At 30.0% G+C, this 27,961-nt stretch overlaps 2 protein-coding genes across 2 annotated transcripts; both read right to left on the reverse strand.

Annotated features, from left to right (window-relative positions):
* Window positions 1-1,814: 1,814 nt before the first annotated feature.
* Window positions 1,815-13,431, reverse strand: LOC111714439 (sodium/potassium-transporting ATPase subunit beta-1-interacting protein-like). Its single transcript, XM_023489544.1, is given in 16 exon segments — window positions 1,815-2,368; window positions 2,452-2,931; window positions 3,227-3,328; window positions 3,769-3,854; window positions 4,929-5,012; window positions 5,215-5,351; window positions 5,715-5,831; window positions 6,399-6,494; window positions 7,472-7,654; window positions 7,997-8,123; window positions 8,196-8,261; window positions 8,865-8,963; window positions 9,392-9,509; window positions 10,343-10,545; window positions 12,205-12,306; window positions 12,588-13,431. Coding segments are annotated over 16 exon segments (2,475 nt in total). The 5' UTR covers window positions 12,809-13,431; the 3' UTR covers window positions 1,815-2,114.
* Window positions 13,432-17,986: 4,555 nt separating this feature from the next.
* On the reverse strand, window positions 17,987-27,496 carry LOC111714437 (uncharacterized). Its single transcript, XM_023489539.1, has 10 exons — window positions 27,348-27,496; window positions 26,992-27,109; window positions 26,526-26,569; window positions 25,889-25,934; window positions 25,341-25,397; window positions 24,499-24,550; window positions 23,955-24,098; window positions 22,314-22,418; window positions 19,139-19,267; window positions 17,987-18,540 (listed from the first exon to the last, which is right to left on the reverse strand). Exons 1-10 carry the CDS (start codon window positions 27,459-27,461, stop codon window positions 18,243-18,245), a joined length of 1,107 nt encoding a protein of 368 aa, XP_023345307.1. The 5' UTR covers window positions 27,462-27,496; the 3' UTR covers window positions 17,987-18,242.
* Window positions 27,497-27,961: the final 465 nt, after the last annotated feature.

The following is a 27,961-nucleotide window of genomic DNA, read 5'->3' on the forward strand; positions in this document are numbered from 1 at the left end:
TTTTACTAAGTACACCCTTATGCAGTCAAAAAATAAACAAACAAAATGTGAACATAGCAGACGAAACTCTTGCAGATTACAGCTTTCTCAGTAGGTATCACTATACTTAATAAAAAAATTATTTTAATAGACGATATCGAATTCGTCACTGAATTCCCATGTTTATTGGGACACCCTGTACTTTATCAGTATTACTTACTTGATCGTAAATTTCATAATGAACGTGCTATAATGTAATCATCGTGCTATAATCTTATGTAAGCTGTACATTATAGCACGTGTGCTAAAAAGTTTTGATTGGTTCCAGGATTTTTTTCAAAAAATTTAGAATATTTCCAAAATATTTCTCTCTATTGAAACGAAAATAAAATTGAAATCAACGTTAAATTTTGACTTTCGCTTTGTTACAAAGCTTTTTTGATCTAGAAATAGCCATTGCAATAATTGACAAGTACACAAACGTTTCATAAAATTACCTATAACACCATAATTTTTGCAAGACATTCTACACAGTTTTAATAGACTTAAATTTATTTCAAAGGTTTTGGATTTAAGATTATATATTATATTAAAATTAAATCTAAAAAAGTCTTGAACCTTCTTGATAAAGAGAAGATGTTTGTCCAAAAACTTTATAACACTGCGAACCAAAATAACAGTGTTATAGTTATTATACAACGAAATGTAACTAACGAGTCTGTAATTTAAACAGAGATCGGATTTTATGTGTGAACATTGTTAATCGCTAGATCTCGATATCCAATGTGGGCTTGATTATAAGTTTTGACTTCTGATTTATATATTTGATTGTAACCTAAACACATTGGAAGTATATCAATAAGACAACTAAAATAATTGATCTTTTTTCGGTTTACTTTCTTATTCAAGTTAATAAAAAAAACTATTTATTTTATACTAGCTAATGTGTCCGGTGTTGCCCGTGAAATAAAAAAAACTATTTATTTTAACTTTATTATTTGACTAATTGAAGCACTAAAGATAAAACTACAAAATTCTGCTAATGATTTGCCTATTGCAAACAGTAATAAAAAATCATCAAATTTGTACAAATTTTTGTCTAAAACGGGCATTTGTAATTTTTATAAAAATTTATTGACTAACACATTTCATTAATATTAACATATTTACATTACAAAAAGGATTGTATCTTCATAAAAATCAAATGCATTATATTAGAACATACAGCCAGTGATATTAAACTTTTTAACCAAAATTTCAAATTCTAACAGAAAAAAAAATGCAAATCAATTCAGGGGAAAAAGTCATTCAAGATTTTTTTGTCGCCGGCTGTTTATGTATTTATCTACAGGGTGTCCCAAAAAACATGGGAATTCAGTGACGAATTCGATATCGTCTTTGTTATGAATTAGCATTGTAATACCTAATTTCAAAAGCCATAATACTATTATGTCTGCTAGAGTTTATTTAATGAAAAGGCTGAAAAGATGTGTCTATAATGTCTCCGCAAGATGAACAGTGAATATGGACACGTTTACTCTGTTTGTATACTGTAATTTTCTTGTTTTACTAAGTACAACCGGTTGCAGTCAAAACATAAACAAACAAAATGTAAACATAGCAGACGAAACTCTTACAGATTACAGCTTTCTCAGTTGGTATCACTATACTAAATCAAAGAATTATTCATAAAGACGATATCGAATTCGTCACTGAATTCCCATGTTTTTTGGGACACCCTGTAGCTTACAAAATGATTTCGCGTTTTTGTAAATTCAAGAAATTTAAGATTCTTGAAAACTAATATACAATATCGAGAAAATCAGAAGACCTTTTTTGCTTTGGTGTTTAATGCTTCACAAAAAAAGTGAAGTTTATTAATCAGGTAAAGAACCATAAAATACAAAAATTACGATAGCTAATCGATCATAGCTTTAAAGACGACACAACTTTGATTGCTGAGTCACTATAGATTTATAACGTCACTATAGATTTCGTCACTATAGATTTATAACTGTGGCTAAGATTTCTGACATAGCTTGTTTACAATGCCAGTTAAAGCATGCACTGTCATTGCAGATAAAACTTTAATTGTCTAATTTGTTTAATTTCACTAAACGTTCCGCTGGCAAAAATCAAATAGCTGTCAGCTTCCGCTGGCATCGGTAGCATTTGCACGATAAACCGTGGGCGGACGCACCAACAGGACGCATGCTGTCCTTCATATACCACTTGTCCTCACTGTCCTCTAAATGCCCGTTTAGTCCTCCATTTGGCATTGAACTAGGACCATTTGACCCAGGTCCTGTTAAGTGTCCATTCTGAAGTGAGGAAGGTCCGTTTTTAGAATAGCCATAGTCGTCATAACCGTTGGTAAAGCCGGCTTGTCCTTAACATATTTAAATATAAATTTATTTAAATAATAATAATAAAAAAAATTTTAATTTGTCACTAGAAGTAATTTTCTTTTACCTTGATTTTGGTCATTTTTTGGTTTTGCTGCTTTATTTTCCATATCACGCCGCTGTTTCATTCGCAAAGAAACACGGTCCCGCGCAGCATGGCCATTGGGAACTCTGCGCATGCTCTGTCTGCCTTCTTTCCCCTCGATCCCCTGGTGGCTGGTGTGAGAATTGAATTCAGAATTCATGGATTGCAGCCCAGAGTCATGATCATATCTTAGGGGGTCATAGGGTTCTTCAGGGGCTTTCTCAGCGGCCCTACGCTCAGGGGGAGGGGGGCCCTGGCTTCTGCCCCCTTTGAATCCATTTTGCTCGTTGTAATTATTTCTAGAGCCTACAAACTGTTCTGAATTATTTGGTCTATGATGACCTCCGGAGTTAATTTCTGTATGCAGACCTCTTATTTCAGATTGCTGACCTCTTTGACCTCTATGAACATTAATCTGACCTCTCGGAGACTGGGGAAGAGGTTTTTGACCATATTGGTTTTCTAAATTAAAAATTAAATTAAATAAAATATTAGAAGTTGCGTAGTATTAAAAGATCTAAAATTTATAAAGCATTAAAGTTTTTCAACAATCATGTGTATTTTGTAGGGTTTCCAGCGAACGAAGGCTTTCGCAAAAAAATCCGAAATTATTTTCTTTCGTATTTCGCAAAAAGTTTAGCGAAATTTTGCATGTTTTTGCGAAAATGAACTTCGCGGGAAAAAATATGAGACATTTCGCAAAAAAATTGCAAACATTCGATTTCGCTGGAGAGCCTAATTATGCTGCGTTACTGACCAGAGATTTGGTTGTAGAAGGTAGGTGGGGGAGGATTAGGTTCACTCTGAGAACTTCTCTGGGAGGGGACATCAGACAGGGAGTAGGGTTCATTGTACAGTCCTGGATCAGACAACTTTAGGATATTCAGTTATTTATTTGTTTTTTTACTTATTTATTTAATTATCTTATTATATTCTATTTTTTTTTACTTTCTTTTGGTCGGTGAGTCAATAGTCACTATACGTTATAAGTAGTGGGTATTTATTTTTAAACTTTTTGTTAAGTTATATTTTCTAATTCAATTTGTTTTCTTATCTTTTAATTCATCTACCGTTGTCGTCGCGTATATATCAATACAATGAAGACGACTTCAGATTTTACTTTTGGATTTCTACAAGCCTTCAAATGTACATGGATACACAATACACATATAGACATGGAACCAAAGAGAAGCTGTTATCTTGTAAACTTGTAGTATGAAAAAGATTGTATATAATAAACAAAATTTAATAGAAAAGTCGTCTTCAATGAAATGATTTAAACGCCGACCACTGTATTACCTGGCTGTACAAGTTTTGTATCTGCCCGCAATGTTTCTGCCTCGTAACTAAGAGTTTGCCCAGCTGACCGATCCAACTCAGAATACCTAGAATATATCGGTTAAATACATTTATAAATTTTGCTTGTCTAGCGTGTCTGTTTGTTTGTTTGTATAATATAGACGTCAAAACGACTGAACCGATCGGGCCCAATTTTTTTGTGGGACATCACGTGACCACAGACAAGGTTTATGAATGATAAAAATTTAAAAAAATGTGTTTTAAAGGTTTTTAATTTTATAAAAAAAAAAAATTCTTGAAAATCCGAAAAAAATTTTTCTTCTTTGTTTTAAAATGTAAACAAAAAAACATGTTCACAATTTAAATAGAAGATGGGCGCGAAGCGCCCTAAAAGCCTAGAAAGAAGGGCGCGAAGCGCCTTGAATTTCTAGTTTCTTTAAATTTTAGTCTTAACGGGAATTATAATTTCAAGTGACACACCTTGCACAGAGTGTCCTATTTACAAAGGCACCCTTAAAACCTTTGTATAAATTAGATATCCATTGCTTTGTTTCTTTAAACTGTTTATTTTCATTTGCGGTTTCTCGACGAAAGTGACTTGCGCATTTCTTGCTTATAACTTATAGGAAACAATGGAGAACTTCACATAAATTAACACTTTTTGGTCGGAAAACCAACAAAATCTTTCACATTTTTGAGCAGATTAAGGTTTCAATTGTACAGTTGTAAATCGGGCATTGACATCTTTGCATGAAGGGTCACTTGAAATTACGCTTACAGTCCCTTTATTTATTCATATGATTAAGAGGAAATTCATTTCAGAGCCAAATGATTTTATATTTTAAAAACCACCAAAAGGTAATTATTAATGTGATAACCAATCTGATTTTTGTTCCCAATTTTTAACATAGAATTCAGCTTTAGATACAAATAAAAAATCCGAAGCAGTTTATCTTTATAAAAGGATAAGTGATGAACATCACTGTTAAAAGGTAAAATAACTGCGTATTTTGACGCTTTTTATTCAATATGTTCCTCTTCAATGTATAACTTATATATTCAGTTGATAATGATATCAGATAGAAATTAAAAGGTTTATAAAATTAAATGAAAAAACGAGGACGATATGGTTCCGCTGTATTTAGTGTATATTTTTATACCTTGAGGTTTCCATCTCCAGGGTATAGTCGGAGTACAGAGGATTACTGGGTCGGGGCCTAGCCCCACCATACATATTTCCAGATCTATAATAATAATTATAATAATAATAATAATAATAATAATAATAATAATAATAATAATAATAATAATAATAATAATAATAATAATAATAGTAATTATAATGATAATAAAATAATACCAAAATATTAATAAGAATAAAAATTAAATATTAATGAAAAGTATGATAATAATAATCTTATAAAATGTAATATTTATAATTCTAACCTTGAATCTGTTGGCATATTTGCATAGCTGTGCTGAGGATTGGAGACCGGAGGTTGAGAATATGCTGTGGAGGATGGTGGCGAGGTTAATACAGGGCTCTGAGGTTCAGGCTCCTGGTAACTCTGTGTGCCTGGATCCTAAGAATAATTTAAGAATAAGAGAAATCGAACAAAAAGTTGCCATTTAGTTTTTCATTTTAATGTTAAAATTTGTTTTCAAAGTACATATTATTTAAGGTCTTAACGATTACTAGGTACACAGTTTAAGAAAAAGTGAAGTAGAAATGACTCCAAAGCAATAATTTCAAACAATTTGTCTGTGCTAATCTGGTTTTTAAATATAAAAAAGATCCATTTACAATTGTTTCCTAATATTAGTTCCAAAAAGCAAAGTCTAAAAATCACAATTTATAATTCTTGGAAAATTTCATTATCAATAATATTTCTTAAGTTTTTATTCCAAATAACGTTTTTTTTATTTCAGATATTTGTAGTTTTTACCTGTTTCAATGGTATATTTACATATTCATTTCTTCGTATACTAGATCTAGTCTGGGGGACAGGGAGCTGAGCTGTTGCTATAGAACTTGTATTATCACTCTCATAAATACCATCATCCTTCAACAAATATATATTTACATTTCAAAAAGTAAGCAAATGAACTTATTCACAGTGACCCAACGGTTGCAAGCTCCAACGGAAAAATCAATGAAAGTTTTGCCAAATACTTCTTATAACTAATGGAAAGTGCTTTATCTAAAATGAAATTGTCTAGAGCTACAAAAATGGTGTGAGGTGAAATTAAAGGTCAAGACAATGTGATACTTTAGATTCGACCCAATCTTGAAAATTGATTCAAGTTTCCATAGCAGTCTCGATTAACATATATATGTATTACATAGCCTTATTAACTTCTTCAACCTTCAATATTTCAACCATAAACTCAATTAGAAAAAAATAATTTAAGTTTGAAAAATAAATGGTTTATACCGTCATCAGGTTGAAAAGATTTAGGGACTTGTTAATTAGAGCTTGTGGCGAGTAATCAATTTCTTTCTTCTCAAGAAGATAGACATTACGATAGTTAAAACAAACAAAAAATGCATGAACTTATTAGATTTAAAGTAGCCCTGAATGTTTAAAACATCATGAAAACATATGAAATAAACTAAATATAACAATAACCTGGGGAGTGGGGGAGGAGGAGAGAGGGGGTGGGGGAGGTGGCAAACTATCATAACTAGCGTTCATGTTCATATTCGTGTTTTCAGCCTGTTCATGCTGAAATATTATCAATTAGTTTATAATTTACAGTTGAACCCTAAATGAACCATACATCGAAAGAATTATTCAAATGTCGCCTTGATAATTTTTCAATGGGTTTTAACTATTTTATGTAAATCTCAGTGTTTGCGAAAATAAATAAATAGCCATGAACATGCAGGAACAGTTTTAAAGATCTCTATATAATCATTTAATTAAAACACTAAATATCTGCAAGATTCCATTATCAGAAAGTGAAGAATACGACATTTGATGAATGCTTTCCATGTACGGCATATTTAGGGTTTAACTGTAGAAAATACAGGATGAACCAATGTAAAAAGCCGAAAAAGAAAAATGGTTTTAAAAAGAAATTCTAAAAGTTTTCAAGGGAAAATTTTTTTGTCCCAATTTTGTTTAAAGCCTGCAGTGACGAATGATGTCGAACAGATAAATGTTTTAAAAATGTATCTTTTGTATGAAATCTTATAAAATATATGGTGCTTACTCTGTGGTCATGAAAAGTGGTCACGCCTGAATTTTAAAATTCCAATACTTTATATATTACTAGTGGTAATTCAAATTTAGATTCAGTTTTCATGAGGGAAAAAGTACAAATTCAAAAATATGAAATTAATACTTTGAATTTCAGTCAAAAGGGTAAATTAAAATAAATCTAAACTACAGTGTCTTCTTATACTTTTTAGTTTAAGCGCATACGCCGACAAAACAGAATTCTAGAAAAAAAAACGACAAATTTATGTTTAATATAAAAAAGTCAAAGCTGGCTGGAACAAACCCGTAACTTAGCGTGGAAAATGTTGTCTGACTTCTCAAAGGAAGTCTTTTTGAGTTTTCTTTTTTAAGACAAAAAACGACGATATCTTTCTTGGTAATTCGGTTAAAGGGTACCGTTGAGAATCCGACATAAGACTCTTCAAGGTTAGGGGTATTTAAATTTATGTTTACAGTCCCTTTTAAACCAATAAACTTACGTTGAGAAGACTTTCTTGTGTTAGATTAGTAATATTGCCGCGTCCAGCAGCTGTTTGTGCGCCAGGTCGTCTTTGTCCGTGGAAGTTCGAATAAGAGGTGAGAGCACTTTGCGGCCTGCTCGCTTCTATATCTGTCGGAGGTCCAGACAGGTTGTAAATAGAGTTAGGCCGACTATTATCCATCTGAGAAATATTAAAAATTTTATTTTTGTAGCAAACTTTGATTTATTAAACAAATCTAAACAACAAATTTTAAGATTCATCGAATTCCAAAATTTAGAAAATCTCTAAGTAGTAGATAGCTCATGTTAATAGTTTAACAATCAACAGGTAAATATTTTCAGTTTTTAGGTCTAAAGATATTAAAGAAGTGCAGCCCATGTCAAATTATGGAGTGTACAGAGTGTACAACGCAAGGCAAAGTCTGACCATTATCATTTTATAAATAATTTGGAAAAAGTTCGTCGTCAAAGTTTTGTCAAAACTGCGGAAAAGGTATACGATTTTTAATTAAAAATGGCCGACCTGGAAACCCGGGTTTATTTGTCCATATCTCTCTGCATCATTCGATGTGCTAGAGTCTGCTCGATTTTGATCCGCGTCGATCAATCGAGTAACAGGGTTGATCGATTTATGACTTCTTCCACTCGATCTAAAATAATATTTTAATAAATAATTATCTAAAATTCTTTTTTTATCATAATGTTTATAATTTATGTATTACCTTGCGCTTCGGCCACTTTGACGATTGGTCTGCCGATTCATGCTTTTACTGTTTCGGGTTGAATTCCTGAATATACATATTTTAAATAAATTAGTTTGAAAATATATAAAAATAGTTTCGTTCATAATAGTTAGAATACTTTTGTTTAAATTATAAAAACAATAAATTTGAATGATCAGAGCTGAAAACTTTAGAATGTGATATCCTTAATCCCGATCTTTTAATTAATCTGGAGATTAAGTTCATGAGGAATATTAGCAATATTTAATCTGGAGATTAAGAAAAAGAGTGGATTAAGCATTAATCCTGATATCCACCATTCTAAAGTTTTCAGCTCAGATTATTCTATAAAATATTAATATTCAAATAAGCAGTTGTTCACATTTCCTTTTACAGTTTAGCAATGATTTCAGGATTCATCTAATTGTATGATGCGATAAATAGATGGAAACACCGTTGAAATTTCTATTGGTACTGAATATCACAAAGCACGTGACTGAAGTTTGAACGCTACTGGAAAGATGTAACAAGGATATACTGCATGCAGAATACCCGATAGGAACAGGAGTAAATTGCTAAACAAACTTAATCCAAGTACAGTGGCTGTTGTGGAATAAACTATGTCAAATACATGATTTTTAATAAAACTATTTTAAAAAGCGATTTTACCTGTATGATCTTCGTTTGACCCGCCTAGGGGTCATATGCGCTCTGGCCTCTCCATCCTGCAGCTGGAGGTCGGTCTCACGCTCAAGTGTGTTGGGGTTACTAAACAGTCGGGAAAAAATTCAAAAAAAATCAAAATATATTTTAATCTAAAACATTTACAGTTGTATCAGAAAATGGGTTAGCAGTTTTGATTTAGGTCAATTTTCTAAAATCTTTGTCTAGATTTTATAAAAAAGGAATTTATTTCTTTGTATAAAACTGAATCAAAATATAAATTATTTGAATTTGAAGTAAAAATTTCAAACAATGAAATCTGTTAGTGTAAAAGTTTGAAATATCGTAGATATTCAAAGATATATGGCATTAGAATATTAGAGTTTGTATTCCAACATTCATTCCGAAACTTATTCTGCTTCTAACATAAAAACTGCTGTTTATGCAAATCAAAGAGGAAAAAAGATAAAACTTTTTCGAGTTTATTTAAAAAAAGAAAATGTATAAAAGTTGACTTATTATCTTAATCTAACCTGTCATGGTTCTGTGGAGAGTACTCTATAGAATACATGGCTTTCACCTTCTGCTTTTCGAGTTTAGGGTTTAGAACTGTCAGATAGTAATGTATTATAAAAATACATAAAACAAATCCTAAAAAAAAACATTTTTAATTAATAAACAAAAATCTGGTTACTCTTCCTTTAACTATATTTATCTTTGCTTCCAGATATTATAGAAAAGTTCAAACAATTAATTCTGACAAAGTTTTTGTTATCCAAGGTTTACAAAATCAGATTGCAAAAATATAGGAATTAGATCAATAAGCTTATTTCCTTTATATACTTACTTCCTCGACTCCTAAAAGTATAAAAGATATATATGTAAATCTAGTCTTGTTTGTATGTCAACCCCCCCCCCCTTTCATTTCCTGGAAATTTCATTTTTAAATATGTATCAAACTTTGCTAGCAAAGTTTGAAAAATATTTTAATCAAAAAATATTTATCAAGTTTTACACAAACCTAGTTAAAAGATGTTTCAAATAGTCTTAAGATATATATAATATTCCTAAATGCAGATTTACATTTTTATGATATCCTTAAGGCTTAAATGCAGATTTACATTTTATAATATCCTTAAACGCAGATTTACATTTATATAATATCCTTAAATGCAGATTTACATTTATATAATATCCTTAAATGCATATTTACATTTATATAATATCCTTAAATGCAGATTTTTCCACAACTACATGAATACCTAAAAAGGATGAGAGTGGAAAAATGACTTAAAATTCTTCAATTTTGACAATCTCAAGTATTATCTGTCTCAAAATGGATTATCTAATGATTTTACAAATTCGAAAAATAAAAGTTTACAGTTTCAAGGAATCATGAATTTAAGGAAAAAGGAATTCCGAACAGTAGTCTCTTAAGTTTCATCTTTTGCGAGGAACAGTGTATTAAAAATAAAAAATCTCACCGAGCAAGGAAAGAACCAACTGAATTGAAGCATGCGTCACTTCGATCTTTTCATAACGGACATAACAGCCCTCAACCTCTGACGGACGAAACGGTGACACATCGTTCTCGTCGACTACAAAATCGGCGGCGAATGTTGTGTTGTATAGTGGCCGGCAGCCGGGACTGTTGATTAGCCACCAGCTAAAGCTTCCTGCTCCAAAACTAAAAAAATATCAAATAATTTGAGAATTTAATTCCAATAAAAAATACTAAAACTCGTCACATGCCAAGAATTAATTGAGTATAGTATGCTTCCTCTTTAAACTAAAATTTTAATCAAAACCATTGATTTAAATAATTTTAAAAATAGTTAGTTATTTTTTGTGAGAGTAAATATTTTCAAAATTCCTCTGTCTATTACGAGTAATTTACAAATAATACAATTTTAATATATGAAAATCTTAGTTTCTCGTGAAGTAAATTTTATCATGGTATAAAAACCATGATATAATAAAACCAACAAAAAAGTTTATCTTTTGTAGTGTTTGAATATAACTTTGCTTGTTTTTTTTAATTTTAAAAACTTCCAACAATTTAAAGCTGAAATTTGAAAAATTTGTTTTTTTTAATCTTTGCGTTTTTTAATGTATTTTATCTGGGGGTCAAAATTTGACTTTGTGTAAGCAAATAAAGCAAAGTTTTCTGTTTATTTTGATGCTTTGTTTTTTTCACTTATACATGAAAAAGTCCTAATTGAATGTGCTTGTTTCACATTTTTTCTCTAGATCTCAGAAATTTAAACTACCTCGCTTACAACTGTACGCTTATGCTGATCATTTTATTTATGCTCAAATGTCCTTTTCTGTTTTTCGCTTTAAACCGAATTTATAAAAAATTTAAATGTGTCTTTTTTATCCTCAACTACATATACGTTTTCTAATATATAAATAATGTACTCTATGCGAAACCCTATGATTTTGATTTACTGTTAATTTTTCGTTGTATCGCTTAGAACCAATAAAGATTTATATAATAATAAAAGTTTTAGGATATAGAATTTTGAAATTAAAACTTCTCTGAAACTTGTGTGGAACCAAACGCCCTGAAAAACGAGCCTAAGTCTCTATTAAATACTTTCAAATTAAAGTTTGAAAAGTATCTTCTTTTTAATTTATTATTTTTATTTTTAAATGGATTTATTTAAGTACGGTATTTTCCAAATTCTAAATTATATTTCTCAAACAAAACTAATTTTATTAAAATAATACTGACTTTTCTTTTTCATCTTATTATTATATATTTGGTTAAATTCAGAATATAATTTAACTTTATAAAAATTAAAAAGGGGTTGATTGTATGTTTTTATTAATTTAAATATACAGAACTATAGTAAAATTGTTTCACAATATATTATATTTATTTAGTAAAGTGCATTATCTGATTTTTATCAATTTAAATCTTTTAATTTTACTTTAAATATATATACACTAGAAATATATAATACTAGAAATATATAATACTAGAAATTCAAGGCACTTAGCGCCCTTCTTTCTAGGCTGTTAGGGCGCTTTGCACCCATCTTCTATTTAAATTGTGAACATGTTCTTTTTGTTTACATTTTAAACAAAGAAGAAAAAAAATTTGCGGATTTAAAAAAAAAATTCGCGGATTTTCAAAAATTTAAATTTTTTACAAAATTAAAAACCTTTAAAACTCATTTTTAAAATTTTTTATCATTCATAAACCTTCCCTGTGGTCACATGATGTCCCACAAAAAATTTGGGCCCGATCGGTTCAGCCGTTTTGACGTTTATTGCAGATACAAACAGACAGGCAAAGAAACAGACAGACAAGCCAAATTTATATATAGATGTAAATTACCTGAGAATATCTTCTTTTTTATTCATTTGTCCTACCTCCAGGTAGAAACAAATAATAAAAACATTGTATGCTAACCAAACTACAACATCGTATATTTTTCAACTTTTGTAAATTACAAAGAAAGGAATAGAGTTTTGCCCCAAACTCTAATTTTGAATATTATAAATAATGATTTCTGTTACATCAAATAGTCTAAGTTTGGAATGTTAAACATGTTTACACCATCAGGTTGCAAAGATATGGGGATTAGAAAATTTGAGTTTGTGGCAAGACTCAATTGCTTTACAATTTTGTTGTTGATTTTTTACCCTTCTATCTTTGTAACCTGATGATGAGGTCGAAAACATTTATTATTTTAAAGAAAAAAATGTCCAAAAATATACGTTCCTATCATCCAGACTGTGTACACCACTAAGTATTTAACCCTGTATTGGTAAAGGCCAAACAGTCCAAAAATCACGAATATAATGTTGAAAAAATTGGCCAAAATGGGCAGCCACATGTAGCCCAAAAAGTCGAAAATTTGTCTCTCAAAAGTTGAAATAAGTTGAAGTGTCAAAATGGCAGTTTGGCACGATCTGGGCATATGAATTGATTTACCCATTTTTGACACAATTTAGATTCACTAGTTCACTATGTAAACCCTTTTTAGCACAAAATCACTTGCTCACAGTTCAAAATCCAGAATTACAATCATTTTTCACAAAACCATTTTGGTACAAATAGCTATGAATTCAGAACTATCAAGGCTTCTGTTTTTAGAATGTTCATATTTTAGCCATGTTTGGCTTTCTTATGATGTTTTTCTTTATTATCAAAACAAAACTCATGATTATTTACTACACTTTCGTCACTTTTAATTCAATTTTAATTGCAAATTTTCACAAGTCTGAGTTCAGTGTTTTTTTACACGTTTCTCTGTGATTATGTTTGCAATGGGTTGAGTTTCTTGTGTTATTGAACCAACCTAGAGCAACATGGCGGCCTATGTTAACCACTACCTGGAGCAAAACCTATCTCGGAGTAAAAACCAAACACTGAATCTTAAAACTGCAAACATTGTTTATGTTTAAATTTTACACTGTACTGTTTTTCATCACTTTTTAACTACTCTAACTAAAAGTCCATTTTCTCACTGCACAATGGTTGTTTGTTGTTTAAGACCGGTTTAATATATATATATATATATATATATCTATATATATATGTTGGAGGGGGGAGGTAGTTACACTGCACCCTGGCAGCACCAAACTTCACCTGTTATATTACAGGGCTAGATATAAACATTCAAATGAAAAATCAGAAAATAATTTATTTGAAACATATTTTCGTTTTAAGTATTTAAAAGTATTATTTTTTTTATTTTAAAAGTGTAGAACAGTGTTTGTCATTTGAGTAAATAAGATCGATCAAAGATTATGTCTTATCAACATTGATTTTTTTTTTGATTAAAACAATGAATTTCTAGAAAAATCTTGAAATTGGTTTAGGTAAAAAATATTCATTAATATTTACAAAGTTAAAAAATGGATAAACTCACCCCTGAAGTTCTGAAGTTACCGGCCCGGGTTTTGATTATTTAAACCACGGGATGGAATCTAACCCCAACAATAATAAACAAGTCAATATCTCAATACACAGCCCTATAGATATATAGAGAGGAAAATTAAAGTTACCCCCACCCCCACACACGTCCCATCTTATTTCTAAATATAAAAATTAAAATTGTTAAACAATTCTAATACATAAAACTAAAGTTTTTTCCATTTTAGTTTAAAATCTTTCACAGACAATCCTTTTAAATTTCTCACTATTGCTGAGAAGAAAAAATGTGTAAGTTTTGATATGCAACCAACAAAGGAAATGAGTCTTTGCCACAAACTTAAATTTTCTAATCCTTATATCTTTTCAAAATAATTATACAAACCTTTAATCTTTTAAACTTCGATTATTTGATCCAACAGCATTCATAGTTTGGGTTGCAACGATAAAGGAATCAGAAAATCAAAGTTTGTGGCAAACACTCAATTTCTTTGCGAAACGATCAACGTCAAAACAAAATAAATTTAATGTTTTATTGGAAAGGAATCTTACATTTCAAGTATAGCTTCATTTTCTACTATTAAAAAGAAAATATACTTGATTTTTTAATTTCAAAAAGTTTGATTTTTGTAAAATTAAGTTTTTTTTGTTATTGTTTTAAATTGTCAAAGAGAATATGCTTACAGATAGAGCCACAATTAAAAGTTGAAAAAGAAGATGGGCGCGAAGTGTTCTAAAACTCTCGTCAATTAGATTTTGAATAAAAACTATTTGAAAAGAAAATTTTTTTTGTCATTGATTTAGTTAGATTTGTTTGGAGCAGATTTGTAAAATATTTTTAGCGGATTTTCATTTAGGAAGAAAAAATAATTTTTTTACAAAACATTGTTTTTTTCTTATGTACCAAAAATATTTTTGGTTAATTCTATTTCAGCATTTTTCCACCTAAAACATGAATAATGCAAAGAAAGTTAATTGCAGTTATGTATACTCTGCGTACATATTAAAATCGGTTCTCTCTGGGCGGAATTTGTAAACAAGAATGGATGCATCAGTGTTCGTTTAGTATCAGAGGAGGTTAAAAGCATTGTGTTAATTGATAATTTTGATAATTCACATAATATATTCCTATGACCAGAATATTTCATTGATATCTTATGTGAAAGATGGATCCCATGTCAGGCTGTGGCATCTGTCATGTGTTTACATTACCGCCCAGAGACAGTACACTGCAGTACAAAAGATGCGTACACATCTGAAATAACTTTCCTTGCATTATAACCTTGATATAGATGTATAAATAGATTGATTGATAGAAAGATAGATAGATAGATAGATAGATAGATAGATAGATAGATAGATAGATAGATAGATAGATAGATAGATAGATAGATAGATAGATAGATAGATAGATAGATAGATAGATAGATAGATAGATAGATAGATAGATAGATAGATAGATAGATAGATAGATAGATAAAAATATTATACTTCGTTTCCGTTGAGTTAAAAGGTGCAATAATGATAAAGAGGTCATGTGACCAAGCTTGGCACTTTAATTGTCTAAATCTCTTTCTATCTATCTATCGATCTACCACTATCCCCCCCTCAACAATCCCTCCGTTGTTTACCCCTTCTACGAAATCATGCGGACCCCGCACAGCTACAGGGCTATCCACAGAGGGTTAGATTATACTGACGACCTAAAATTAGTTAACTTTACCAAGGAAATACAATTGTTTAAAGAGAGTGACCGGCTAGATATGTAATATATTCTTTATCGATGTGTAATATTATCTATGTTATCAATGCTAGTAATATATCTTAATTATCTGTATGTTGACCCTGCCGGGCTAGCCCGGTCCGTTTCGTTCACCTGTATATAAAATAAATTAGTTCAATAGGATTTATCGTTTAATACGGACGTATACATAGCCTTGAGTTTTGGCTAAGGATAGAGAGCCTTGAGTTTTGGCTAGAGATAGAGTCAGTTAGATTCTAATTTTAGACTTTGAGTAGAGTTATCGTAATATATCACGGATCTAGATTGCTTACAGACATAATATTTGAGGTGAGAGTACAGTCTTATAAGAACAAAATAAACTCTCTACAATACTGCACTCTCAGCTCAATACGGATTAATTATATTGTTGATAATATCTTTAATATAGTCTCACATCTAGACAAAGAGAATAGAATATATATTAGAGTGGAATTTACTAGAAAAAAGTGTAAAACGGCCATTTTGTTGTACTGCTTCCATACTCCAGGTGTACTTCACATATCTGTGCCATAAAACCTTTTGGGCCCTAGAACATCATTTTATAGAAAAGTTTTCTTGAAAATTATTTGATTTTCTCTAAATCAATTCTCTGATAGCCTGCCATGCACACGTGGATAGAAATCAATCTGATGTTTTTTTTTCATAAAAAAACATATTCTTATAATTTGTAGCCTGCAGGTAATCAAAGAGGGAAACCCAATATTTTAGAAATATTCAAGATATCAAAATATAGTCCAATTTTTTTTACCCCAAAATTGAAGATGGTCATAAAGTTAATTTTTTTAAATTAATATTAACAGAAAACCAAATTATGAAATAGGCTGGTTTTATAATTGACCAATGATCATTTCACATAGACTCTATGCCTTTCCCTTTAACAAACGATGATTTTTCGTTATAACTATAAATCAAATGATGTTTTTTGATTCACCTTATTCATTTTATAAATTTATTTAACAGCTTTAAAAAATTCGAAATTGAAATGGATAGTCTAGGGAACATACTGTATTAAAGTAACTCTACTGCATACAATTTGTGAACATTTACATGATTTGTACACTTTCAGGCTGAGAGGGACTGACAAAATTCATACCGAGGGATTGTCTAAATTCCACTCTAATATATATTCTATTCTCTTTGCATCTAGATTATGGTTAATTTGATGATCTTAAATCTATTTTATTTTCTGTGGAACTAAAAAATCTCCTAAAAATAGTCTTGGTAACATTTTGCCTTATTTTATAGATATATATGTTCGTCATCAAATTAGAAAATTAGAGTTTGAGTCGAGTAATCAGTTTATTTACAATAGTCTAAAATGTGTTTAGTTTGTATTAAGACTCCCCGTCATTTTAAAGTCTTTCCTTTCCTTTTAGCGTTCATTATATAATGATTTCTCGTCAATTTCAGACCTTTTTGGTTTAGTTCTTTCTTCTAAAATAATTTGTTACCTTAAATCATACAAGGTTAAACTGCCGAGGTTTTAGTAGAGTAAATGTACAGTGATTATTACTATGATTATTGATACCATAAAAATATATATAAAAAGAATTGTTTATGCGGTTTCTCTAACAAATGGGACTTGTGCAACATGGAGACATACATTGGGAGAAAACTTTTAGAGATAAACATCTTTTAAGGCTAAAAACCACGATATCATCCACAGTAATAATTAAGTAAAGGATTTTAAATATAAATTATAAATATAATTAAAAATGTAGCATTGAAATCTCTGCAAAGAACTCATGGGTGCTTATGAGAGACTGCAGAAATTAATTTCATTTGTCAATGCATAGCTTTTTAAATGAAATTAATCTATGAAGCCTTTTTTGCACCGCTTAATTTAAACCGTTTTTTAACCTGTTCGTTTTTTCCGCTTTTTAAAAGCTCCTCAAATATTGAGAAGTCCCAAATTTTTCAAAAAACTATTTTTTTTATGAATCTAAATTTATTTTCTGTCAGGGTATAAATTTGTTCTCTTTGAAAAAAGTAAAATTTGTATAGTAAGATATTTTTAATTTGAAGGATTTCCAAGATTTGATGAGGATTAAAAAAACTATTCAAATAGGCGAATTGACCATGGCCCTGTATTAACGCTTTGAAAAAAAAAGTTTTGAACCAATTATTACCTTCCTATTTTAGAATTAAAGTTTTGAACCAATTATTACCTTCCTATTTTAGAATAAAAGTTTTGAACCAATTATTACCTTCCTATTTTAGAATAAAAGTTTTGAACCAATTATTACCTTCCTATTAATAAAAGTTTTGAACCAATTATTACCTTCCTATTTTAGAATAAAAGTTGTGAACCAATTATTACCTTCCTATTTTAGAATTTGTTTTATTGGCAATAAAAGATTGTTTAAATTATTATCAGATAAGTCCAGAATTAAATCTATGAGTTATACTTGTTTTAAAGCCTATTTTGCTTTAATTTTACCTAATTAAACACTTTTATTAAAAAGTATAAAATTTATTTCTAATTCCAATTCCAATTACAATTCCAATATATATTATAATATAAGTGTGCACAGTGCAAAGCATAAAACCAAACTAAAATATAAAAAAATTAGAAATATCACAAATTTGATTCCAAATCTATTAATTATATGTTTCCATTAGCATATCCAGGGTGAAATGAAATCCAAATCACAAACTAGTCGGTAGTCCATACATCATATGTTGTCAACATTTATCCATATTGTTACTATAGTTAGTTCTCACAAGCTAGAGGTGCAACCACCATATTGAAGTAATTTTCTTCACTTATAGTTGAATCATTAACAAAACTCCAGTTTCCTTCCTTGTATACTTGTGTTTTCTTGCCAAAAAAATACAAAGCTCCATTCAGATTAACAAGGTTACGAAACATAAACCTTGAACCATCATCATTCAGTTTAGCAGGTAACTGTTTCCAAACATCCGTATCAACATCATAAATATCAACAGTATTTTCTGTAATAGCAGAAACATACACATTGTTCTCAAAGACAGTGCACCCCATAACATATCTGCATGAAAAATTAAAATTTATAGATATTTTAGCTAGGAATGTGTGGAACATTTCTGATATAATATTTTGTAAAACGTTTGTGCCACTCTATTTAAAGATTTTCTAAAAATATCATGACCAGGCTGATGTATTGCAAGCATTTTTTTTAATCTCATTTGAATTGTATGATGTCAAATATATGGAACTGGTATTTAACGATCTCCGAGATTGCTCTGAAGAAGTTCTGTAAAATATTTTTACAAAATTTCCTGAGTTCGATCAATAAGGTTTTCTAGAATTTTTATGAATTTCATGAGATCGATTCTCAAAATTCTGCAGTTTGGTTACAAGACTTTCTTTAGAATTTTCTATAAAATTTTCTCTGGAAAATTACTTTAATTTTTTAGGACCCCATCTTACAATTATGTTCCCCTTAAAATCACTATGATTAGGGATCCACCGTATTTCACTGAAGATCTTCTGGAGAATTTTTTTTGTGACCAAATTTTAAGGATATTTGTTTCAAAGCAATCTTTAAGAGTTTCTCTAGAAACACTTTTGTTTATGGGGGAAAAAACATATATTTAAATTCAATTGATTAAATAAATATTACCTACCTAGGTTTCAGCATATCTGCTTTAGTTTCATAAATAGCTTTAGATGTATCTAGGTTTATTGTATATTGTTCCACTTTTGATAAAAATGTTTCTTCGTCATGTTGTCCACCAATAATCAACATTTTTCCACTAAAAAAGTTTTAACATTTATTTAGTTTGCCGTGTCACACAACTTTACTTTCAAAATAAATTTTCTGATTTTTTGAATTTTTCTGACCTTTTTTTCGGCAGTATTTAATAGATTACATATAACACTACAGTAAGCGGCCAAAAAAAAATTAATAAGCTGGCCGTGTTAAAATGAAGTTATTCAATGTATTTCAATCCCATACTTTTACTCTAAGGACTTTTTCAAGGGTTGGGAAGGCGGAGTCCTTTGTGTGAACGTATAAAATGCCTTTTTTTGCTGAAAAATAGGTGAATTTTTTTATAAACATAGGTATGTATGGTAGTTTGCAGATATTCTTCTTAAAAAAGTATCCGAATTTTTTGGAAAAATCTTTATATAAAATAAAATATTTAGCAAGAAATTCAACTTTAAAATTCTTTAAACTGCCTCTTTATTTTCTTTAAGACTTGCTTAAGCTTTTTGTCTAGGAAGTGACGGTAGTTGGAAATTGAAAAAAAAGATACCAGGCACGATATGAGACCAGTGTATATGTGTTTAATGTTCCTTTGTCATTTGTAAATTTACAACCATTTTGTAAATTGATATTTCATAGGTAAATAGATTAAAAAACAAACATGTATAAGTATATTTTGTAAATTGTTAACACTTAATTGTAAATGCATTAGTGTCTAAGTATCATCAACATTTATTTTTAAGTTAGCAAACAAAATTTGTAAATTGTAAATTGTAAATTGTAAATGCATATTGCATATGCATCACCCATGTTTTTTTTAAGTTGGCAAAAATAATTTGTAAATTGTAAATTGTAAATGCATATTGCATGTATCACCCATGATTTTTTTAAGTTGGCAAAAATAATTTGTAAATTGTAAATTGTAAATGCATATTGCATATGTATCACCCATGATTTTTTTAAGTTGGCAAAAATAATTTGTAAATTGTAAATTGTAAATGCATATTGCATATGTATCACCCACAATTTTTTTAAGTTGGCAAAAATAATTTGTAAATTGTAAATTGTAAATGTATAATTATCACCATGATTTTTTTTAAGTTGACAAACATAATTTGTAAATTGTTAATTGTAAATTGTAAATGCATAAGTATCACCCAAGATTTTTTTAAGTCGACAAAAATAGTTTGAAAAAAATTCTTGAATAAATGTTGATAAAAAGATTTTAAGAAGTTGGTGGTAGTGAGGAAATGTTGGAATTGATAAAAAAAATAATTGAATAAATTTTGATAAAAAAATTTCAACAAGTCGGTGGTAGTGGGGGTAGTTTGAAATAAAAAACAAATTCTTGAATAAATGTTGATAAATAGATTTTAAAAAGTCGGAGGTAGTGAGGGTAGTGGGGAATTGAAAAAAAATTCTTGAATAAATGTTGAAAAAATAGTTTCAACAAGTCGGTGGTAGTGAAAGTAGTTTGAAATAAAAAACAAATTCTGGAATAAATGTTAATATATAGATTTTAAAAAGTCAGTGGTAGTGAAAGTAGTTTGAAATAAAAAACAAATTCTGGAATAAAAGTTGATATATAGATTTTAAAAAGTTGGAGGTAGTAAGGGTAGTGGGGAATTAAAAAAAAACCATGAATAAATGTTGATAAAAAAGTTTCAACAAGTCGGTGATAGTGAGGGTAGTTTGAAATAAAAAACAAATTCTTGAATAAATGTTAATATATAGATTTTAAAAAGTCAGTGGTAGTGAGGGTAGTGGGGAAATGAAAAAAAAAAACCTTGAATAAATGTTGAAAAAGAAGTTTCAACAAGTCGGTGGTAGTGAGGGTAGTTAGAAATAAAAAACAAATTCTTGAATAAATGTTAATATATAGATTTTAAAAAGTCGGAGGTAGTGAGGGTAGTGGGGAATTGAAAAACAATTCTTGAATAAATGTTGATAAAAAAGTTTCAACAAGTCGGTGGTAGTGAGGGTAGTTTGAAATAAAAAACAAATTCTTGAATAAATGTTGATATATAGATTTTAAAAAGTTGGAGGTAGTAAGGGTAGTGGGGAATTGAAAAAAAATCATGAATAAATGTTAATATATAGATTTCAACAAGTTGGTGGTAGTGGGGAATTTAAAAAAAATTCTTGAATAAATGTTGATAAAAAAGTTTCAACAAGTCGGTGGTTGTGAGGGTAGTTTGAAATAAAAAACAGAATCTTGAATAAATGTTGATATATAGATTTTAAAAAGTCGGAGGTAGTGAGGGTAGTGGGGAATTGAAAAAAAAATTCTTGAATAAATGTTGAATTTTTTTTTCAATTCCCCACTACCCTCACTACCTCCAACTTTTTCAAATCTATATATCAACATTTATTCAAGAATTTGTTTTTTATTTCAAACTATCCTCACTACCACCGACTTGTTGAAACTTTTTTATCAACATTTATTCAAGAATTTTTTTTTCAATTCCCCACTACCCTCACTACCATCGACTTTTTAAAATCTTTATATCAACATTTTTCAAGAATTTGTTTTTTATTTTAAACTACCCTCACTACCACTGACTTTTTAAATCTATATATCAACATTTATTCAAGAATTTGTTTTTTATTTCAAACTACCCTCACTACCACCGACTTGTTGAAACTTTTTTATCAACATTTATTCAAGAATTTTTTTTCAATTCCCCACTACCCTCACTTCCTCCGACTTTTTCAAATCTATATATAAACATTTATTCTAGAATTTTTTTTTCAATCCCCCACTGACTTTTTAAAATTTCTACCATTTAATTTCAAAATTTATATATCAATCAATACATATCTTTCTTTTTAAAATTTAAATTATTACTACTTTAACTACCTTCTATTTATCTAACATACAGCTGATGTGAAAAATAAGGCATTTTATACATACAGGTAATTTGCCGCGCAGGCTATACATAAATTCAAACATCCCATATTATACTTTAGTGCGGACACATTGACATGATACAGTCTTGCAGTAGAATAATCAAGAACTCTTCAACACCCACATAAAATATTCTCAAGCAGACATAACTTAATAATTGTTAATTGTAAAATTGTTACAATACCCAATATCAACAGCGCAGTGGAAGCTTCTAGATAAACTTAAACCATCAGTAAGCGTTTCCCATTTTTCTGCCGTTTTATTATAAATCTCCATACTGCTCGTTGTTCTAAAATAAATTTAAATAATAATAATAAATAACACTTTGTATTACAATAAAACCACGTAAAAGCGCTTAAACACAATTTTTTGAGCGACACTAATTGTATGTTAAAATTAGATAAATCAAGAATGTGCCAAAAAAAACATGATTTTTGGGCCATTCTTAATTTCCTACTTTGTGTATTAAAAAATCTTAATAATTTACCGCTTTTAAAATATGCTTATTTGATAAGATCTTGTAAATATTAAAAAATATGATGTCTTAATTAACACATATTAGCTTAAAAAATCAGATAAAAAATGATTTTTTTAAATTGCTTACAGGACGGCTAGGCCTGAAAATATTTGAATAAGTAACCACATTTTAGAGACTTTAGACTAACCAGAAAAGAGAAGAACAGAACATTTCAAACATTATAAAAGTTCCAAGGTGCAGTGTTCTTTAACTGTAAGTTTGCCATTTTGGATAAGTTGAAAATTGAGATCGAGATTTTTTCAAAAGTAAAAGAAAAACTTACCTTGCCCCTTATCGTTTTTTTTCAAAAACTCAAAAAGTATTTAAGAGCTAAGAAGCTTAAATTTTCTGGTTTTTCTAACTAACACATTCCTCTCACTTAAAGGGAGTGTTCGCGAAAAATTAAAGGGGGTATAGGCTTAATGCGATAAAAAAGCGCTTTTGATCGCTACTAATCTTACTTCTATCTGTTGCGTCTATAAGGAGAAACTTGTTAAAGACGTCTCATACCGAATAACTTAGCGCCCATACAAATTCAGAAAATTGCAACATACGACTTAGACCGTAAAAAATCCATTTAATTTAAAAAAAAATCATTCAGATATTACAACCTATAGTCATCGATTATCTTTCGCCACTTTTTTATATAGTTTATATTTTATAATATTTTATTATTTTAGAAAACGTTTTAACCGATTTCGAAAAGTGTGAGTGGTCCGCGGCATTCTTAGATAGTTGCGCAAGCCGCCAGAGAAATAATCAAATTCAAAACAAATTAATTAAAAAATATTATAAAATATAAACTATATACAAATTTGGCGAAAGATAATCGATGACTATAGGTTGTAATATCTGAATGATTTGTTTGAAATTAAATTGATTTTTTTACGGTCTAAGTCGTATGTTGCAATTTTCTCAATTTGTATGGGCGCTAAGTTATTCGGTATGAGACGTCTTTAACAAGTTTCTCCTTATAGACGCAACAGATAGAAGTAAGATTAGTAGCGATCAAAAGCGCTTTTTTATTGCATTAAGCCTATACCCCCTTTCATTTTTCGCGAACACTCCCTTTAAGGCTAAAAGCTGGGCTTTTATACCTACTGTCTGAGTCCTCAAGCATACTTCCTAAATACCTTATTTTTACTACACCAGACTAAATTTTGCTTTGGAGCTCCGAAAATTTTAAATTCTTTTAGAGCCTGGCTAGAAGGATGTCAATATTAACTTAAAATTATGTCTAAAGTTTCTTTAATAAAAAATACATATATCACGGTCTCGGTGAAATTAAATCAGATTAAGCAAACTTACTTTGATCCGACAGTTAACCCTCCGCTGACAACTATTGTGTCTTGAAAAGTGTTCATTGCAAACACACTCCGTTCCTGATTCAAGGGTGGGAAGGTTTGCCACGTCTTATTCCGCCATACTTGACAACTACCACTCATACTTCCACTAAAAGGATGTCAATAAAATACAAACAGTTGTTGTTCTGCCACTTTTATAATTCACACTATCAACTTGTTTTTTTTTACTTAAATAGTCAATGACTCTTTTGTTACATAAACTAAAGATACAAAATTACATCTTTAAAAGACCTTGAAACATGGATATTAAAATGTGTGTCACATCTTTTTGTGTCCCAAGCACCCGAACTATTAAATTTTATTTAATGTGCTCGCTTTAAAAAGTTTAGCTATGCAAGTGTAATGCAACTTAATATCTATACTCTAAGGTGTCCCACCCCCTTCACCATGTTTTTATCTCTTGTAATGAACATCACAGAACATAAGGAATACTTGTTCACCAGTGTAAAATTTAAAAATTAAAAGCCGGATGTCAGTAAATATATTACCTTTGGTCTTGTCCTCCACATGATATTATTTCTTCATCCAATACAATGAAAACTAGGAAATATTAGAAGTCAAATTTTGCTACACTGTTAACACTATTTTTGGAAAATTCCTTTTTTAAATGAACTGTTATCTGATAGATCAAATGAAATTGAAACTCCTGGTTTTGAAAGGGATGAACTGTCCCAAATAATTGGTCATTTGTGCTGTAACTAGTATTCCGCAAACTTTTGCGCGGAATTCCGCATTTTTGCACTAAAACGACTTTTTCGGAAGCAAGCATAAGCGATGTACAATTCTGCACAAAACTTTATCATTATCACAGTGATCAAAACATGCTCAGTCCCCCTAAAACCCCCCGCCTCATTCACTACGTTTTACTCAGTGATCCTGGGTCCCTATAGCCCCACTCCCATCTTTGCACTTCCCCTAGGAAAATCCTGATTCAGACCCTGTTTAATAGACAAAAAATAAACCTCCCAACATAATTAAGTGACACTGAAAAAAGGCTTACAAAATTTCACTTAAAAAAATACAAAAATTTACTAAAAATGCAAATACAATTTCAAGTAGAACCAACCATGTTTGAGCTGAGTCTTAAATTCAAGACGCGGCTCAAATTGTTCAAATTTGACATCTGTACTGTCAGGAGTTTATCTTTCCAGAGACCAAATTTAAAGAATTTGAGCCACGGCTTAAATTTGAGGCGTGGCTTTAAGCCGGCACTTAATTAAAACCGGTATTTTACGGATATGAGACACGGCTCAAATTTATTAAATTCGGTCTCATAAATTGTCTTATAAAGAGTTTGTCACCAAATGGGTAAACCTTTTCTTTTTATTACCAGATAGGGTGTTGAAAGAGGCTGTTATTTCATTGGTGCAAGGATAACTTCCAACCCCTGCAATAAAAACAATAGAGGAATTTAGTGTTTGCCACAAATTCTGATTTTCTAATCCTCAGATCTTTTAACCCAATGTAGGCCTTAAATATTTCAAATTATGAATTCTGTTGGATCAAATAATCTAAGTTTGAAATATCAAAATATCATATTAGAAAATCTAAGTTTGTGGCAAAAACTCATTTCCTTTATAAATAGACAGAGATAGGGCCCCATGGTTATTTCCACAAATGACTAAAATAGATTCCTCAACGACAACATACTTAAAAAAATTTCCAAAATAGTATTTATCACAACATATAAGGTAGTGTAGAACATGTATGAAGTATGGTGGGTAATACAAATAAATTCGAAAAAGCTATAGATGAGACAATTAGAATATAATTTCAAAGTTGGCGCCAAAAATCTCCCCCTCCTTTTAATCTTTTTGAGACAAAAATAAACCTAACCAGGACTAAGCATAGTAGCATGCATAGTGACTTAATTAATACCTTTTGGACTACTATTCACGGCAAAGCTTATTGCTGTTAAAACTACCTAAACATAAGGTAAACACAAGGTGTAAGTAAATACAGGACAAACACAATGTTTCATTTACGACCGGCAATAAAAAAATGAATTATAGCAACAAATGAAAATGAAAATGAACAAATAAAATGAACTGTTCATGAAAACATGAATAGAATATTTTTTTAATAATGACAAATTTGTATTTTTTTTGGGTTTAAATTGCAAGAAAGACGAAACAATTTGTCTTCCTATTATTTCAGAATGTTGATTTCTTTAATTTCATGTTCCTGTTGCACAGTTGTATTGGTCTCCTGGTATTGTAATAAAACCATGTGAACATGATTTTAAGAATTAAAAACCCGAATGATTTTTTACCTCAGCCCGTAATTTTCTTTAAAAAAGAAGAGTTTGTGTCAAGGAATCAGTCACTAAAATTCAAAACATTTCTGTTTTTCTCTAAAGCTTCTCACAGAAAGTTTTTTACTTTTTTTATATTTTTTTTTGTATGTTTATAATCCTCAAAAAAAGAAGTTATTAGTAAATACATAAAAGAATTCAATCTTGAGTGCGATTCATATTTTAGTTTAAAGTGAAAACATGATGGTTTATAACACTTACACATTCTGATGTCAGATTTCCAGGAGCAAAACAGAACAACTCGTCTAAATATTGTTGGATTATGTTAAACCCCTCTAATGGCAACTGCTGTATATCTCAACCCAAGAAGTACAATATTTGAGGTCATTAGATGTCGTTTCTTTTGATAAGCATAAAGCTAAATTTAATGTCTTTAGAGGTCAAATTAGAAGATTAATCATTGATTTCATTTCTGCTACTGTATTCCTTGGGGTCCTAGCTTTCGTTTGATATGCATAAAGCCATAGTTGAAACATTTTCTACTTGAAGAGGTCAGTAGAGCTCATTAGAGGACATTAGTGTCCAGTATTATTTTATTTTTCAAAATTATATCACAAATTAGGCGTGCAGCCAAAAATTGGAAGATTTAAACTAAAATCAAAGACAGAGACACCCCTTCCCCCTTCATCAAATATTACATCCCCAACCTCTGCATCAAAAATACTACCTAAACCCATCTTGGTGTAGATGCATCCATCCTTGCACTCTCCTGGAAGGGTGCTAACATCCATAGTAGTGTTAAAAGTGTAGGTTCCTGAACGGCTATCCCCATCACCAGATATGATCTGATAAATATTAAATAGAATAACATTATCACAGAATAAGTAAAATTAACATAAAGATAATTTCTGTCCATGCAAATCTGTTGTAAAGCATCTAAATAGTTTTCATTTGCCTTTGTTTCTGTTTCGGGAATTGTTGATTAGTGATGATATATTATCTGTTAACGATCAATCAAAAACAAACAAATTTTGATGTTCATGTTGTAGTAATTAAGCCTAAATATATATCTATCTATTAAACCTTCTTAGGGCAGCAAGAAGTTGTAGTTGTAGCTGTGGTTGTCTCCACAGCTGATGTTGCCTTGAAGACTCCAAGAGGAAGGACTAAAGCTAAGAAAAGAAGGCGAGTGTTCATTTCTGAGTTTAGTGCTGGACTGAATATAAAGTCTAAAGGACAAAAGAATGAAAACTCTACATCTGGCTAAACGTTTATTATTACTTTATTATTATTAATATTATTACTTATTTTAGGATGTAATTACTTCAATCTTCCGAGCAACAAGAGGCTGTGTGGCTTAAAATTGGTGGGATGTCCCCCCCGGGAAAATTTGTGGGACAACTTTTTGTTTTTAAGAAAGAAAGAAATTTTATTTTTTCCTGCAGCGCCACTCAATCAGTCAAATTTTACTTATTTTATCAACAAAATATATCAAGATTAAAAAAATGAAAACATACTTTCATAGAACAAGACAAACAGGAGACAAGACAAACATGAGACAAGACAAACATGAGACAAGACAAACATGAGACAAGACAAACATGAGACAATACAAACATGAGACAAAACAAACATGAGACAAGACAAACATGAGACAAGACAAACATGAGACAAGACAAACAAGAGACAATACAAAC

This window comes from Eurytemora carolleeae, unplaced genomic scaffold, assembly GCF_000591075.1.
Source record: "Eurytemora carolleeae unplaced genomic scaffold, Eaff_2.0 scaffold1563, whole genome shotgun sequence".
In the NCBI taxonomy this organism is placed as follows: domain Eukaryota; kingdom Metazoa; phylum Arthropoda; class Copepoda; order Calanoida; family Temoridae; genus Eurytemora; species Eurytemora carolleeae.

What these genes read in the sequence shown, in the direction of transcription:
- LOC111714437 (XM_023489539.1), bottom strand. Translation starts at nt 27,461, where the DNA reads ATGAACACTCGCCTTCTTTTCTTAGCTTTAGTCCTTCCTCTTGGAGTC. An exon ending in GAAATCTGACATCAGAATGT is followed by an intron (nt 25,935 to 26,525) that starts GTAAGTGTTATA and finishes CCTTATGTTTAG; the next exon opens with GTAGTTTTAACAGCAATAAG. An exon ending in GGGTTAACTGTCGGATCAAA is followed by an intron (nt 22,419 to 23,954) that starts GTAAGTTTGCTT and finishes AATTTATTTTAG; the next exon opens with AACAACGAGCAGTATGGAGA.